Source organism: Pleuronectes platessa, chromosome 1 (genome assembly GCF_947347685.1).
Source record: "Pleuronectes platessa chromosome 1, fPlePla1.1, whole genome shotgun sequence".
In the NCBI taxonomy this organism is placed as follows: Eukaryota; Metazoa; Chordata; class Actinopteri; order Pleuronectiformes; family Pleuronectidae; genus Pleuronectes; species Pleuronectes platessa.
The window spans coordinates 32,171,515-32,186,514 of record NC_070626.1 but is presented as its reverse complement, the minus strand read 5'-3'; the positions used below and the strand labels follow the sequence as shown (position 1 = coordinate 32,186,514).

General features: G+C 45.1%; 2 protein-coding genes across 7 annotated transcripts in view; both read right to left on the bottom strand.

The window, feature by feature from the left end:
• Positions 1-3,676: 3,676 nt before the first annotated feature.
• Positions 3,677-10,127, bottom strand: si:ch211-71n6.4 (para-nitrobenzyl esterase). 6 transcript variants are annotated; one of them, XM_053428022.1, is made up of 11 exons: positions 10,012-10,094; positions 9,799-9,867; positions 8,372-8,704; positions 7,861-8,281; positions 7,348-7,455; positions 6,545-6,729; positions 6,105-6,304; positions 5,970-6,028; positions 5,591-5,758; positions 4,902-5,129; positions 3,677-4,318 (listed from the first exon to the last, which is right to left on the bottom strand). In XM_053428022.1, the coding sequence occupies exons 3-11, from the start codon at positions 8,633-8,635 to the stop codon at positions 4,176-4,178; spliced, it is 1,776 nt and encodes a 591-aa protein (XP_053283997.1). In that variant the 5' UTR covers positions 8,636-8,704; positions 9,799-9,867; positions 10,012-10,094; the 3' UTR covers positions 3,677-4,175. The 6 variants fall into 6 exon arrangements, with proteins under 6 accessions (XP_053283997.1, XP_053284005.1, XP_053283994.1 ...); XM_053428030.1 differs by lacking the exon at positions 9,799-9,867 and having other exon boundaries at positions 8,372-8,642; positions 10,012-10,127; XM_053428019.1 differs by lacking the exon at positions 9,799-9,867 and having other exon boundaries at positions 10,012-10,122.
• A 419-nt stretch (positions 10,128-10,546) lies between these two features.
• LOC128432067 (EMILIN-1) overlaps positions 10,547-15,000 on the bottom strand; it is an 11,397-nt gene continuing 6,943 nt past the window's right edge. The window contains exons 6-10 of the mRNA XM_053417718.1: positions 14,657-14,870; positions 14,102-14,218; positions 13,920-13,937; positions 13,649-13,783; positions 10,547-12,997 (exon numbers count right to left, since the gene is read on the bottom strand). Coding sequence (XP_053273693.1) covers positions 12,675-12,997; positions 13,649-13,783; positions 13,920-13,937; positions 14,102-14,218; positions 14,657-14,870 — 807 coding nt within the window. The 3' untranslated portion in view covers positions 10,547-12,674. The remainder of the gene's footprint in view (positions 12,998-13,648; positions 13,784-13,919; positions 13,938-14,101; positions 14,219-14,656; positions 14,871-15,000) is intronic.

Genomic DNA, 15,000 nt, shown 5'->3' with positions numbered 1-15,000 from the left:
GTAGATCATCCCACAACAAAGCAACGAGGGTATTAATCCAGATTAATCTACTTCCTCTGTGCAGGGTCCTCACCAATGAGTGGTCCTTCTCTGGACCACGTGGATTAGGAATTTCTCCAGAGCAGGATTATGTAATGAAAGTGAGAACAAAGAGAAACAAAGAGAAACGTGAGGATCCACAGCAGCTGGAGGACGGAACCGAGTTCAGGTTCCTTCACATGTTTCTGTAATCATCAGAACATCAGTGAGGTTCCATAAAACCTGAAGAACCTGAGAACCCACAATCAGCTGCAGCAAGTTGAGGAGGGAAGCTGAACTGAGATCAGTTCAAAAGACTTAAAGTTTATTAAAAACCAGAGTTTATCTCCAGAACTCATCAGGAAACTTTTACAATATAAAGAATTCTGAACAGTTTGGTGGATTTGTTACAGCAGCAGCTCTTCTGGTTCAGGAAGCAGAGGATCATGGGTAATATCCAGTGTTGAGAGGGACGACCCAGTCAGAACCCAACAGAATCACAGAATGAGTCAGCAGGGGGCGCTGCGGCTCAGTACCAGTAACATAGTGTTGGTTTATATTAAAATAGAATGTCTCCTGAAGGTTCCTCACGTCTGATGTAAACTCTCCTGATTTTAAACTCTCAGGCTTTTTGGAATTGTTTGTTTTGATGATTCCTTCTGTAAACATCAGATCCAGGAGAGTTTGGGTCGTTGGGTCGTCGTCAGTTCAGATACTTTTGGTTTTGTTCATGTGATGCTTTGATCCATCAAACCCGGAAGAGATCAAAGTCACGAGGAGAAACTGTGGAATCTGGTTTCAGACCGGAGGAGGCTCTGCAGAGACTCAGACTCAAACCCGGACTGAAGCATGTGGCCGCGGCTGAATGTGGTCAGTGCACGGAATCCCAGAGGAGCCCTGGCTGCAGGCCCGGAGGAGGGTGGAGGCCCGGAGGAGGGTGGAGGCCCGGAGGAGGGTGGAGGCCCGCATGGAGGGCACGCTCCACCTGACAGGCCAACCAACAGGCCAACCGACGGGCAAACCGACAGGCAGAATATTTGACGTTTTCTCTGGTAAGCTACAAAAACAAAGCATGATGGGTGATTTATCCACAGAGCGTCCACCCATGATGCATCTGGTCTGAAGTGATGACCTCATTAAACTGGACTGATTTCCCTCCTGTGACTTGTGGATGAAGGTGGAAAGAGAAAAATCATCACGTTCAAACTCAAGATACTGAAACACAGCTTCCTGTGGTGAAGAGTCTGACTTCATGAATCTGACTGAAACCAGCAGCCTCCTGTCGGGAGAACAAACATCCTCCACCTTCAGCTGAGGTCGTTGATTCTTTTAAATGTTTCTGAGTCAAAGTCAAACACACGGTTCACGTCCGTCCCGGTGGAGCTGCTACATCTCACTGACATGAGGAGAGACCACAGACCTGGAACCCGTCAGTGACCATCTGAGCTTTAACAGACGCAGAACGACACTTTGAGTCACCAGGAGAGAAGGTTCACCTGAGTGGAGCTGGACCATCTCATGTGTGTGTGCGTGTGTGTGTGTGTGTGTGTGCGTGTGTCGTCAAGCATGTTTAAGTATGATTTACTGTTTTCATTTTTCACTTACATCAAAACATAATTGTCTATGGGCAATCAAATCCTAAAGTCTACAAAGACGTCGGCAGGCCTGTATGTGTGTGGCGTGTGTGTGCGTGTGTGTGTGTGTGTGTGTGTGCATGTGTGTGAGTGTGTGTCTGTGTGTGTTTTGCAGGCCATAGCTGATGCTGCCTTCACTGTCTCCCACACTGATGCGTTCACGGAACCCGGTTCCTCACCAGCTCCGCTCGGTACCGACTCGCTCCGCGGGGCTCGGATCCCCGTGGCCGCTCTAAGAGTCGCTTTCTGCGGGTCAACACACCCGGAGGCTCCGGCGGGATGAGCGGAGATCTACGGTTAGTGACGATGCTACGAACTCACGCGAGATCATTTCATTCTAATGAGAATAAAACACAGAAGGAAATAAAGAAAACAGAGTGAATAAAGAGAATAATTACCGTGATGCACCGCGGGGGTTCTGGGTCTGCTGTGCGGGAACAGAGCTCCGAGCTCCGGCTCGTCAGGAGCATCCTCCGGTCACAGAGCGAAGCACCGGGATGACAACAATAGACTCATCCATGGGTACACACACAGACGCGCACGCACACACACGCTCGCACGCGCTCACACGCTCGTAAACACACTCACACACACAATCTGAGTATCACACACACGCGCACACTGTGCCACACACACTTTGCCTCACACGCACGCGGATGGAGCAGCTCGCGGGTCCTGGTCCGAGCCGCAGCGGGTCAGACTGAGGAGCCGCAGCAGCCGAGAGAGACGCGTCAGATCCGGCCTGAGGGACACAGAAGCTCCCCGCTCTGCCGACCTCTGCTGGAGAGAGCCGGTACTGCAGGTTCTCTGTCTGTGCGTGTGTGTGTGTGTGTGCGTGTGTGTGTGTGTGTGTGTGTGTGTGTGCTGCTCTTTCTTTGAAGATGTTGTGCGTCTTCGTCGCTGTTGTGTGTCTCTTTGTAGCTGTTGTGTCTGTTTGTGGTCACTTTGTGTTTCCTTCTCAATCTGTTTGTTGTCATTCTTCATTTGTCTCTTTGTAGCTGTTGTGTGTCTGTTTGTGTGTTTCTTTACATTTGCTGTTGTTGTTGTGTCTCTTTGTAGCTGTTGTGCGTCTTTGTCGCTGTTGTGTCGGTTTGTATTTGCTGTGGTTGTTATATCTGTTTGTGGTCACTTTGTGTTTCTTCTGTTTGTTGTCACACTTCATTTGTCTCTTTGTAGCTGTTGTGTGTCTGTTTGTAGTGTTTGTGTGTCTGTTTGTGTGTATCTTTGTATTTGTTGTGGTTGCTGTGTCTGTTTGTAGCTGTTGTGTGTCTGTTTGTAGTGTTTGTGTGTCTGTTTGTAGTGATTGTGTGTATCTTTGTATTTGCTGTGGTTGTTATATCTGTTTGTGGTCACTTTGTGTTTCTTCTGTTTGTTGTCACACTTCATTTGTCTCTTGGTAGCTGTTGTGTGTCTGTTTGTAGTGTCTGTGTGTCTGTTTGTAGTGATTGTGTGTATCTTTGTATTTGTTGTGGTTGCTGTGTCTGTTTGTAGCTGTTGTGTGTCTGTTTGTAGTGTTTGTGTCTGTTTGTATTTTTTGTGGTTGCTGTGTCTGTTTGTAGCTGTTGTTTGTCTGTTTGTAGTGTTTGTGTGTCTGTTTGTATCTGTTGTGGTTGTTGTGTTTGGTTGTGGTCACTTTGTGTTTCTTCTGTTTGTTGTCACACTTCATTTGTCTCTTTGTAGCTGTTGTGTGTCTGTTTGTAGTGTTTGTGTGTCTGTTTGTGTGTATCTTTGTATTTGTTGTGGTTGCTGTGTCTGTTTGTAGCTGTTGTGTGTCTGTTTGTAGTGTTTGTGTGTCTGTTTGTAGTTTTTGTGTGTATCTTTGTATTTGTTGTGGTTGCTGTGTCTGTTTGTAGCTGTTGTTTGTCTGTTTGTAGTGTTTGTGTCTGTTTGTATCTGTTGTGGTTGTTGTGTCTGTTTGTGGTCACTTTGTGTTTCTTCTGTTTGTTGTGCTTCTTCATTAGTCTCTTTGTGTCTAGATGTTCTGAGGAGAGTCAAGAGGATCCAACATGAAACCAAACATTAAATAACACAATGGAAGTGGTTTGAGTTTATTGAGCTTATAAAATATAAAGTGAAAAAGTGTCGACACAAAAAAACACGATGCAAAACTCAGAAGTTCAAAAAGCTCAGAAAATATTTGTAGTGAATTTGTGAAATAAAACTTTGATTCATGTAAAAGCTTCAGAACTAAAAACAGGTTCGAATCAAACAGGAAATAAAACAAATTAATCAAAGATAATGAATTAGTGCAAACAGCCGAACTTCACAAGTTCACAACACAACAGTGTGATTCACTCACACGTTCACAAACAACAACACAAATAAAGCTACACACTGTTTCTCATTCTGTCTCCTCTCCAATCACGTCCCTGAAAATCCTCCTCGTCTGCACGTAACAAACTGAATCTCTGTTCCTGTCTCTCCTCGTGTGATCGCCTTCGGGTTCCTGAGGCTCTCATTACCCACAAGTCCAAGCTGCTGAGCTGAGCTGAGGGGGGGGGGGGGGGGCGTCTTCATGACGTCTCAGTTCGGCCAGGCGTAGGCGAAGAGGTCGTTCTCTCTCCACAGATCACAGCGAGCGGCCGAGTGGTTTCGAGTCACCGACAGGCGACCGGACAGGAGAGCAGTGGCTGCTGGGAACTCAGGCCACGCCTTCTCCATCTTACCTGCACGACAGAGAGAGAGGATGAGGAGGAGGAGGAGGAGGAGGAGGAGAACGATGAGGATGAGCTGGAGGAAGAGGAGGATGAGAGGAACGATGAGGAGGAGGAGGAGGGGGAGAAGAAGAAGGATGAAGATGAAGATGAAGATGAGGAGGAGGAGGAGAACGATGAGGATGAGGAGGAGGAGGAGGAGGAGGAGAACAATGAGGATGAGGAGGAGGAGGAGGAGGAGGAGGAGGAGGAGAACGATGAGGATGAGGATGAGGAGGAGGAGGAGGAGGAGAACGATGAGGAGGAGGAGGAGGAGGAGGAGAAGAAGGAGGAAGATGAAGATGAAGATGAAGATGAGGAGGAGGAGAACGATGAGGATGAGGAGGAGGAGAAGGAGGAGGAGGAGGAGAACAATGAGGATGAGGAGGAGGAGGAGGAGGAGAAGGAGGAGGAGGAGGAGGAGGAGGAGGAGGATGAAGAGGAGGAGGAGGAGAAGGAGGATGAAAATGAGGATGATGAGGAGGAAGAGGAGGAGGAGGAGGAGGAGAAGGACGATGAGGAGAAGGAGGAGGAGAAGGAGGAGGATCATCATCACCTGTTTTGGCAAAGGTCACGAGGTGACGTGTGATGACCTCCTGGAACCTCTTGTCCCCGTCGGACGGAGGCGTCCCCAGGACGGACTCCAGTCCCCTGAAGAAGGCCAGGGCGTCCAGGCGGTGGAAGGCGAAGCGGCTGCTGAACGGCAGCAGGTCGCTGGTGGCGCTGATCGGTCCGGACGGCGTGTGAGTCACCACGTAACGATACACCGGGCTGGTCAGTGCAGCTGAGGACAACAGACAGATAGAGACGTCAGGACATAAACAACAGACGCTGGAAACTGGAGTCTGTAGAATCACAGGTTGAAAATGTCGTCTTATTTTCTTCTGACTTTTTAAATTATCCATTATTTTCCACCTTAAACCTCCAGTTAGTTAGTTCTGTGAAGTTTATCTTCACAGATAAAATCTAATAAATGCTTTAAAACTCGAAAACCTGATATTTCTTTAATCACGTTTACTGCCAGTTGTTTTGTAAAATGTTCTAAAAACTATATAAAATACAGTTTGTCATTCAAATGAATAAAATCATGAACTCTGTATTAACATGTTTATATTATATCACTGATTAACTCTGACTCCTTGTGTCCCTGGGACCTCAGGGTTAAGACACTAGGTGACGCAGTTTCACCACAGCAGGCGCTGATGACACACCCTCAGTGTCAGCGGGGGTGGGGGGGGGGGTTACCTGCAGCCAACCCTGCCAGCTCATTGTTGGGACATGTGACCCGGATGTCTGACGCCATGGTGGTGTACGCCCACTCCGGGCAGCGGTCCACGGTGGGACAGGTTCCTGAGACCGGATACAGGTCCAACGCATCTTTAGGGAGAGTCTTACTGAAGGGCTCCAGTTTATCTGTCGGGAGGAAACAGACATACTGAGAACATTGAACACTTAGCTCATCAGATTCTCACAAGAACTCACAAATAACCACAACAACATTTATCCAGAGACCGGAGGCAGTTAACTGGTAACCATCAGCTGATACTGATGTTTCCCAACACATCTTTAAATCTGCGAACTGGAGCCTCTGCTAAACCACATGGTTTCTCACTGAGACTGTTACCTGTCACAAACCACCTGTAGTCCTCCCACGTCCACCTGGAGATGTTCTCAGCCGGAGGTCTGGAGAGAAGACACACCGTCCAATCAGCCGACAGATCAGCTGACAGCGACTCACCTGAACCGGCTGAGCTCTCACCTGAAGTCCATCTCCTGCTCCGTCGTCCCCACAACCAGAGGGACGTCGCTGGGTCCTCCCTTCGTCCCCCACACCTCCAAGGTCGGAGCTTCCAGGACGAATCCGTCCACCACCGCCACCGGGCCGATGAAGTGCCCTCTGGTGGGCAGGTCTGTCATCCCGTCGGGTGCCCACAAGGGGTGCTCCTGCCACGGGATGGCCTGGGGGGGGGGGGGTCATAGTTGAATTAGTGTGTTTGCGTCTACTGTGTTTTTTGTTTGTTTGTTCAATGTCCCATCTGCTAACATGGAGGAGGCAGGGTAAACTGCAGCCAGCCACCAGGGGGCGATCCACATGGTTGGTCTTTACTTGTGAGAGCTGTCATGTCATTGATCTTTATTTACAGTCCATGAGGGAACTCAGAGGATGTTAACCACTGTGGCAGAGGACGGGTTTCGTACCTGCAGCACCTGAGGGACAGACAGACGCCGGACGCAGCTCAGGTCCTCGCACTTCGTCCTCTTCAGGAAAACCAGGTTGTCGGACTCGGCTTGTTTCAGTGACACATCGCGGACGTACGGGCCGCTCATGTCCACCGCCGCCTGGAAGAGACCCTTCGCCAGCTGGGACGTCATCAGGGTCCAGACTGAGGTTCACCACGACACAGAGGGTTTCAAATATGAATTAACGATTGTTCGACTTATTAACTGTTTGTGAGTTAAAACAGAATAAAGCTGCTTATTCCTACGTCTGAAAACCTTAAAACCATCGACACATTTTGGATTTAAAATATTAATCAATACTCAAAATATTGACTTATATTGAAAGGTTCAGTGTGTAGTATTTAGTGACATCTAGTGGTGAAGTTGCATGTTGCAGCTCAGCATCATAAGAACTCAAGGTTTTTGCTTTGTCCATTTTGGGCGACTGTAGAAACATGGTGGTTCAACATGGCGTCCTCCGTATAAGAGGACTCACTCTCTGTGTATATATAAATATATATAAATATAAATATAAAAAGCTCATTCTGGGATAATGAACCACACATTGTTCATTCAGATGATTTTTCACTTCTGAATTTGATCTTTAATTATATTTATTTTTGTCAACAGATCCCTTTAACCTAAATGATACACACTGGACCTTTAATTATCAATTAGATAACCACTTATTGAAGCTCCCTTGCATAAAAATGTTTTGCAGTATAAAACATTTACTTAAAAAAATGTCTCTTCAGACTCATACTACTTGTTCTCTTTAGTACCTGAACTCTGTCCAAATATGGTGACTTTCCCTGGATCCCCCCCGAACGCGTGGATGTTCCTCTGGACCCACTTCAGAGCCGCGATCTGGTCCATGAGGCCGTAGTTCCCTGTCGGGGACGGAGGGACGGATGGGGGGGGGGATCAGTCAGAAACGAGAAGCAGACTTTATGTGACCTTGTTACTGGCGTACCATTTAAAAAATATCTCGCTAAGAACTAAATTTAACTCTTTGGACGCTGAGTGTCGAGGAAATGGGTCATGTAAGATGAAAAAAGACACGCGTGTCCAGAGTCAGACGTCACGCCATCAGGTCATGTGAGGCTCAGAACGTCTTTGGATCATGAAACAGAGATTAACTAACCAGGTGGTGTGAGAACAGGCCCCAACAGTGCTTCATTAACATGGAGGAGATCCCATCACATTAACATTCTTAACAATAAACATGAAAATGTTGTGTGTTTTTGTGTGTGTGTGTCTGTGTGTGTGTGTGTGTGTGTGTGTCATGGACGGACCTGAGGTGTTTGTTGGAGAACCTTCTCTCAGCATCTCCAGCGCCAGGAAGCCGAAGGCGTTGAGTCGGTAGTTGAAGCTGACGTACACCAGGCCGGTGTTGGCGGCCAGCGTCTCGGTGGGGGAGTAGCAGGGCTCCCCCCCACTGAGCGTGTGCAGGTGTCCTCCGTGGATCCACACCATGACGGGGAGCTTGGCGTCCGGCTGCAGCGAGGGCGTCCACACGTTGACGTAGAGACAGTCCTCCTGGCCCATCACCTTCCCCGTTCTGGACATGGGACGCACCTGGGGACACATGCTGCGGAAGCGTCCGGCGTCCGTCACCCGGCTCCGGCAGGTCGGTGCCGCCGGAGGAGCCCAGCGCAGCTCGCCAACGGGGGGGGCGGCGTACGCCATCCCCTTAAAAGAGTAGGCTCCATTGTTCTGAAGAAGAAGGATGAAGAGGGATCGAGATGCTGGTTGACATGTTGCATGTTCACTTCATACTTTCTAAATTGTGCATAATAAACTCACGTGTCTTCCTCTGAACTCTCCGCAGTCCGTGGACACCTGGGCGGCAGAGGGCGGCAGCGTCTGGGCCACGTAGGCCAGGTAGGTGGCGAGGGCGAGCAGGGCGAGGACGCCGAGGCCGATGAAGAAGATGCAGCGTCTGGACAGAACCAGGAAGGGGCTGATGTAGTGTCTGTGCCGGACGTACTGCACCTCCTCCTCGTCCTCCTCCTGCACCAGGTAGCGGTACTCGGTCCTCGCCGGGACCTCAAACACGTCCTGGTTCATCTCCGCTCTGCGACAGAAGAAAGGAACCGAACAGGACTGACCTCAGATCAGATTCAATCTGTTCGACAGCTGCAGGAGAAACGAGCAAGAAGAAGACGGACGTGAAACTGAACTGTTAACTGAATTTGTTGCTTTCAAAGTCAAAGAGAGGACAGGATGTTTGTCCTGTGTTGACACTTCAGAATCCTCGTCTCAGTGAGTCGTCCTCAAACTCTTCTCCAACATTCTCTCACTTTTTAGAGTTTGTGTGCTGAGCTTTTTATAAACTAGTTAGAAACTGTGTTCATCTTCCTGGTTTATCTGCACTGAAGATTTGATACTCAATGTTTTTCATCACTTGTTTCAGATTCTGTAAAACAGCCGAAGATCTTCAGACCCAGTCGGTGAGTTTTCATTTCCTTAAATAAAGTAAAAGTTATATTTCAAACATTTGTATGACCTGTTCAACATGAACATGAATCAGAATTATCTTCTGATTCTCTCACTGCGGATTAGTTTTGTTTCAACTTGTTCAGGTGTACCTAATAAAGTGACCACTGGTTATATTATGATTATATATAATATTAACAGGAGATATTTCTCAATGAAATATAACTTTTTAACTTTTCCTGTAATTGGCCTTTTTCTCGATATTTTCAGAGGGACATGTTTTTATCAACTGAGAACAATCAAAAATAGTACGTTAAATTTAACACTATACATTCCATGAATTATACAGAAATATTTTTAAAATAAGCTCAGTCTAACACTTCTTCTTCGTTGGTTTATTGGCGAGTAGCGTTATCTCCAAAACGTCAAAGCCTAAAACCAAAGCTATATTCTCTGATTTGACCTAATTCCAGTTTTTATTATTGTGATGTTCATGTTTAAACTGTTAGTTTGTGTTTTTACTCGTTTTTTGTTATTTGTGAAAGACTTTGTAAACTGTTTTGAGAAGTGATACATAGATATGATTATTATTTTTAGTAGTAGTAGTAGAAGTATTAGTATCATTGATGAGGATACAAGTTTTGAGTATTTCTGATGAAGTGAATGAAGCAATATTTTAGATTGTGTGTTCACATCCTGTAACGGAACAGAACGTGTTGAGGCGCAGAAACACAAGAAGGGAATAAAACACATGAACAATAAACTAACACAACAACACAACAACAACAACATATTAATGAGTTCCGTCAACACAACGAGATGATTCATGATCAACTTCAGTTTGTGAAGTTTGAACTCGTTTCCTGCAGAAAAGAGAAGAAGAGATAAAGTGTGAACTTTATGCTGAAGAACTTCTCTCACTCTTCTTCTTCTTTTCTCTTCTTCTGAAGAATCGTTTCTTCTCTTTCTCCCTCAGACACTTTGAAGAAAAGATGGGATTAACTCACCATGTCCCGTCTCACGCGCACACGCAACAGGAAACAAACAACAGTTGACGCACCTAAGTTGTTTTCAGGGTGGAGCGCGCACCGTGAGCGCGCATGCCCGGCTCCTCCCCCCTCTCAGTCACATTTAAAGAGACAGTACACGAAGACGAACTCGCACTGTTTGTGCTTCAGGTCAAAAAATAGAAACACAAATATTCGTAGACTCGGAGTCCAGAAAGTGAAGCCAATGCGGAAGTGATGACATTTCTATAATGAACAGCAGGGGGCGACTCCACTGGTAGATTATAGAAGTCTATAGAAAATGACTCTTCTTCTCACTTTATGACAGGAAACATTCAGGAGTTCATGTCTCAGTCTCTAGTTTCACGTCTTCTTCAAACAGCTGATGTTCATTTAGTGAATTATGATCATTTAGAGTCAAACAGACCATGAAGCACTGTATGTGTCAGGGGGGGGTACCACAGAGTGATTGAAAGCTAGTACCGTCCAATGGGTGTCAGTCAAGACAAAACAACACAGTTCGACAAACGATCTCTTTGGTTTCACTCGTGTTTTAATGACAGTGAAATTTACTGGATACAAAAGTGAGATTTAACATGAGAAGTGAAGCTGGAGCCTGTCGGAGAATCAACTTTAGAATTCACTCTAACACAAGTGACGCTCGTGACTTCTCCTCTCGGACTAGATGAAGATGATAGCTAAAGTATACGTGTTATAAATATCTGGTTCATCAGTTTATTCAGTGAAGAGTGAAAACAAACACGTCAGTGATATGAAACCATCACACGTCCTCACATCAGCTGCTGATGAAGTCATTAAATAACAGAAGGTTTAGTTGAAATACATGATTCATACGTCGTTCTTAGAGAAATGATCATTAGAGCAAAAACCATTGTGTGTGTCTGTGCATGTGTGAGTGTGTGTATGTGTGTGTGTGAGTGTGTGTGTGTGTGTGTGTGTGTGTGTGTTTGTCCTTCATACGTCTCAGTGGTGATGGTTTAACTTCAGATTTAAACTGTTTCCGTTCACACTGAATATTTTCATTTCTGTCAACAAATCACATGTTCAGCAGCAAACTAACAGTTTTAATAATGTGTCTGTTGATGAGATTTTATCTAGAGTAACAACAGTTACTGAGTACTTTTACTCACATATTGTACTAAAGTACTTTACACAGTAGTTGATTATGCAACTACTGTGTGTGTAACTAATCTGTGACTGGTTCTTTTCACACCTGATGTTAGAATGTGACTACACTGACCCCTTGTGGTCAAAACTCATTTCCTCGTTGTACATGTAAATAAACAAACGCAATGTTTCTGTTTGTAAAGACCAAAGGACCGATTATCTTATCTTATCTATTTTAAACTTATCGTATCTTAATATATTTTATCTCATCTTATTTTATCTTATAGATGGTGTTCTTATCAGTCAGATTCTAAAGATGAGTTTAATGGTTGTGTGTGTGTTTGTGTGTGAGTGTATGTGTGTATGTGTGTGTGTATATGCGCATAGCTATAAAATATTATACGATTTTACACAATTAAAAAATATAAAACATTTAAATGATAAATATTTTTTATGTTTACTTAAATAACATTTAAAATAAAAACTTCTCTTTGTATTTTTACAGTGTGGTTTTCTGACGTTTCTCCTCCACTGCTGCTCTTTAATGTGATTTGTTGACAATAAGAAAATATGGTGTGTTTTATGCCTTTGTTCTTTAACACACGCTAAAAGTGACATTTTGTTATAATGGTTTAAAAAGTTGGACACAAAAATTAACACAATTAAAACAAGAGAAGGTGCAGCTCAACATAAAAACATTCACAATGTGAACTCACTTCCTATCAAATTCAACAGGAAACATTTTCTTGGCTTTTCATCAAACTCAAAGTTAAACTCCCACGTGGGCGGAGCTTGAGGATCACTGTCTGTCCAAACGTCTCAGTGTCTCTGACTCAGATCATCAACCACACACCGGGATCTAAATATCGACCAATCAGATCATCAATAAATGTCCAGATCTTGTTTTTAGATGCAGACGATCTCTCCAGTGGCGCCACCTTCTGGTCACATTCTGCAGGTTTTGCTCCACTATTGTTCAAACTTGAAGAATCAGAAAAGAAAAAGTTGTATGTTGTGGCTGTAATGAACTATGCTGCCTGTAGGGGGGGGTATTATGCTACAAACTGTTAATTCTGTAATTCTTCACCACAGGAAGTCGCGTGTTTAAAAGATTCAAGTAGCAGCAGGCGTCAGCGAGTCCTGCTTTACAGTCGTGTCCTCACAGTGCTGCTCCGAGGTCATGTGACCACATCACATCAGGTGATTGGACTAAAGCAGTCACACAGTTCAGCTGTCATTCAGGGTCAGGGTCATTCAGGGTCAGATTCATTCAGGAGTCAGATTCATTCAGGGTCATTCAGGGTCAGGGTCAGGGTCATTCAGGGTCAGATTCATTCAGGAGTCAGATTCATTCAGGGTCATTCAGGGTCAGGGACAGAGTCTGGGTCATTCAGGTTCATTCAGGGTCAGAGTCAGGGTCATTCAGGGTCAGAGTCAGGGTCATTCAGGGTCATTCAGGGTCAGGGTTGAACCCTCTGACGTCACACTTCCTGTTCCTGTCGGTCTGGTTCTCAGGCAGCGTCAGGACGAGGTGGTCACATGTCCTCGTACAGCAGCATCCCGTTGAAGATGGTGAGCGGCTCCACGGAGTGGGCCAGTTTTCCCATCACCAGGTCGATGCAGATCGTGTCCCGGGCCTGCAGCGGCAGGATGATGTTGAAGACGGCCAGGGAGCCCGGAGTGGTCTTCGCCTCGGCCACAGGGTTGTTCTCCAGGCCTTCGGGCTGGTAGCCTCCAGAGTCCACGCGGGCCATGCCGTAATTAGACTTTGACAGAACTGCCTCGATTTTCTCGTTCTTATGACCCGTCAGGACGGCGCTGAAGAAGTAATGTCCGTCGACTGGGGCGGTGAAAACACCTGGAGGGGACATTTCACAGAGAGACACCGGATCAACTCACAAAGTCTTAATTAATGTCTCCGTCCAGACAAGAACACAAAACGACTACAAACACTGAAACAAGCACAGCCGGCCAGTAGGTGGCGATACACTCCCAGAGAAGAACTTTGTGAAGCTGCTCAGTGACTAAAGACTCATTTATTCTGACTTCACAGAACGAAAAGAGAAACCGTCACTGTCCTCTTACTCATGAGTCCGGTACATTAGCATGACTGTTAAGAAATACATCCACTAGGGGGCAGCACCTGGTCGAGAGTTTCTCACAACAACAAACATGGCGACGGTCGAGAAGGTTGTGACACTTTTCCAATTAAGAAAAAGACAAAAGCTGCTTTTTTGTATAGAAACAAATGTTTTAAACAAGAAACTTTTCCACTGTTTTAACAAGTTACTCTTACATATTATTATTATTATATATTCATTTGGTTATTTGGGTCAAGTTCTCTTTTGTCTGAAAAGTGAATCAACAGGTGACATAAATGCATTAATAAAACTATTTTATACAAATCTCATACAGTTTCCAATAAACAGACAAACTGACAACAGAGACACACTCAGGAGCTGGGGATTGAACCAACAACCCTGTGACGAGTGGACGAGCGTTGTTCTACCTGTTCTCGGGTCGTAAAAATCTCCTTCATTCACAAAGATCTTATCGAAGACGATGGTCCCAGCTTTGTCCACTGGGAAGGTGAGGGCGGCTGAGAAGGACAGTCTGGGGACATGAGCATCAGCACCGGGCGAACCTGAGAACACACACACACACACACACACAAACACACACACATGCACACACACACAAACAGGAACACACACGTATAAACACATCGCTGCAGAATGAATGAACATTATGATTTGTCACGTGTTGAAAACATCACATACCTGTTTCCCCTTTGGGACCTGGAAGAACCAGATTACATGTTAGAAATATAAATACATGTTTTCATACACACATGTTCATATGAACTGAAATAGTAAAATTCTACCTGTGATTTAAGGTCATTACACATTTACTTTCTATATTGAAAATATTTTTTCCTCTAAATTAAAAACATCCGTCTCACCAGGAAAACCTCGAGCTCCGGTGTGTCCTTGTTGTCCAAAAGGTCCTGGGGGCCCCCGGGGGCCCGGCAGCCCATTGAGTCCTCTTTCACCAGGTGGTCCTGGGGGTCCAGGCTGGCCTGTGAAATGATAAATAAAATAAAATGAAATCACAATGAGCAGAAAAGTAGAAGCTGCTTCATTGCTGTTCATCATTTTTTTTTTAATCTAATTTGACTGTTTTATTCACAATGTGAAGAAAACGCTGAAATGAAGTTCTGTGGGTTTGAACATGACAGTAATTGATCCATGTACTGACGACAGGAAGTATCATCACTGCTCATGTGACATGAATGGACAGGATTTTACTTCTCTTTCAACTATGACTATTGATTGAACTTTATAATAATAATAACATAACAACAATGATAAAAACAACAACAATATTTTCAGAATAAAAGCTTGAAAGAGAAAAGTAAAGATCTGAATCCGTCTGACTGAGAAACCATCAAACCATCAGTCGTATGAACAGGAGTGAAAACATGATAAATAAAGTTCTAATAAAACAAACTGCTCACCGCTCACGTCCTGCTCAGAGAAGTTCTGAAGATCTCTGAGGACGTGGTTGACGCTTGAATTCAGGTTCTTCATCCGGCCGTGGACGTCGTCCTGATTCTTCTGAATCACGTCCAGAATTCCTCCATGATGGACGACGGTGTCGTTCAGACCAGAGACACATGTCCACAAACTGGACACGTGACGATTCAGTCCTGAACACGGAAACAAGTCAAACACAAACGATATGGAACACGTTAAATCAAATCAAATCAAATCACAGTTTGTCTCATAGATGTTAACAAGGAGCAACATCACGTATGAACACGTATGAACACGTTTGAACATGTGCAGAGTTTATGTTTAG

Coding starts and splice junctions, on each gene's coding strand:
- si:ch211-71n6.4 (XM_053428030.1), bottom strand. CDS start 8,635: ATGAACCAGGACGTGTTTGAGGTCCCGGCGAGGACCGAGTACCGCTAC. Junction 7,456..7,860: donor TTCTCCAACAAACACCTCAG/GTCCGTCCATGA, acceptor CGTCCCCGACAG/GGAACTACGGCCTCATGGAC. Junction 4,319..4,901: donor CGTGACCTTTGCCAAAACAG/GTGATGATGATC, acceptor TCTGTCGTGCAG/GTAAGATGGAGAAGGCGTGG.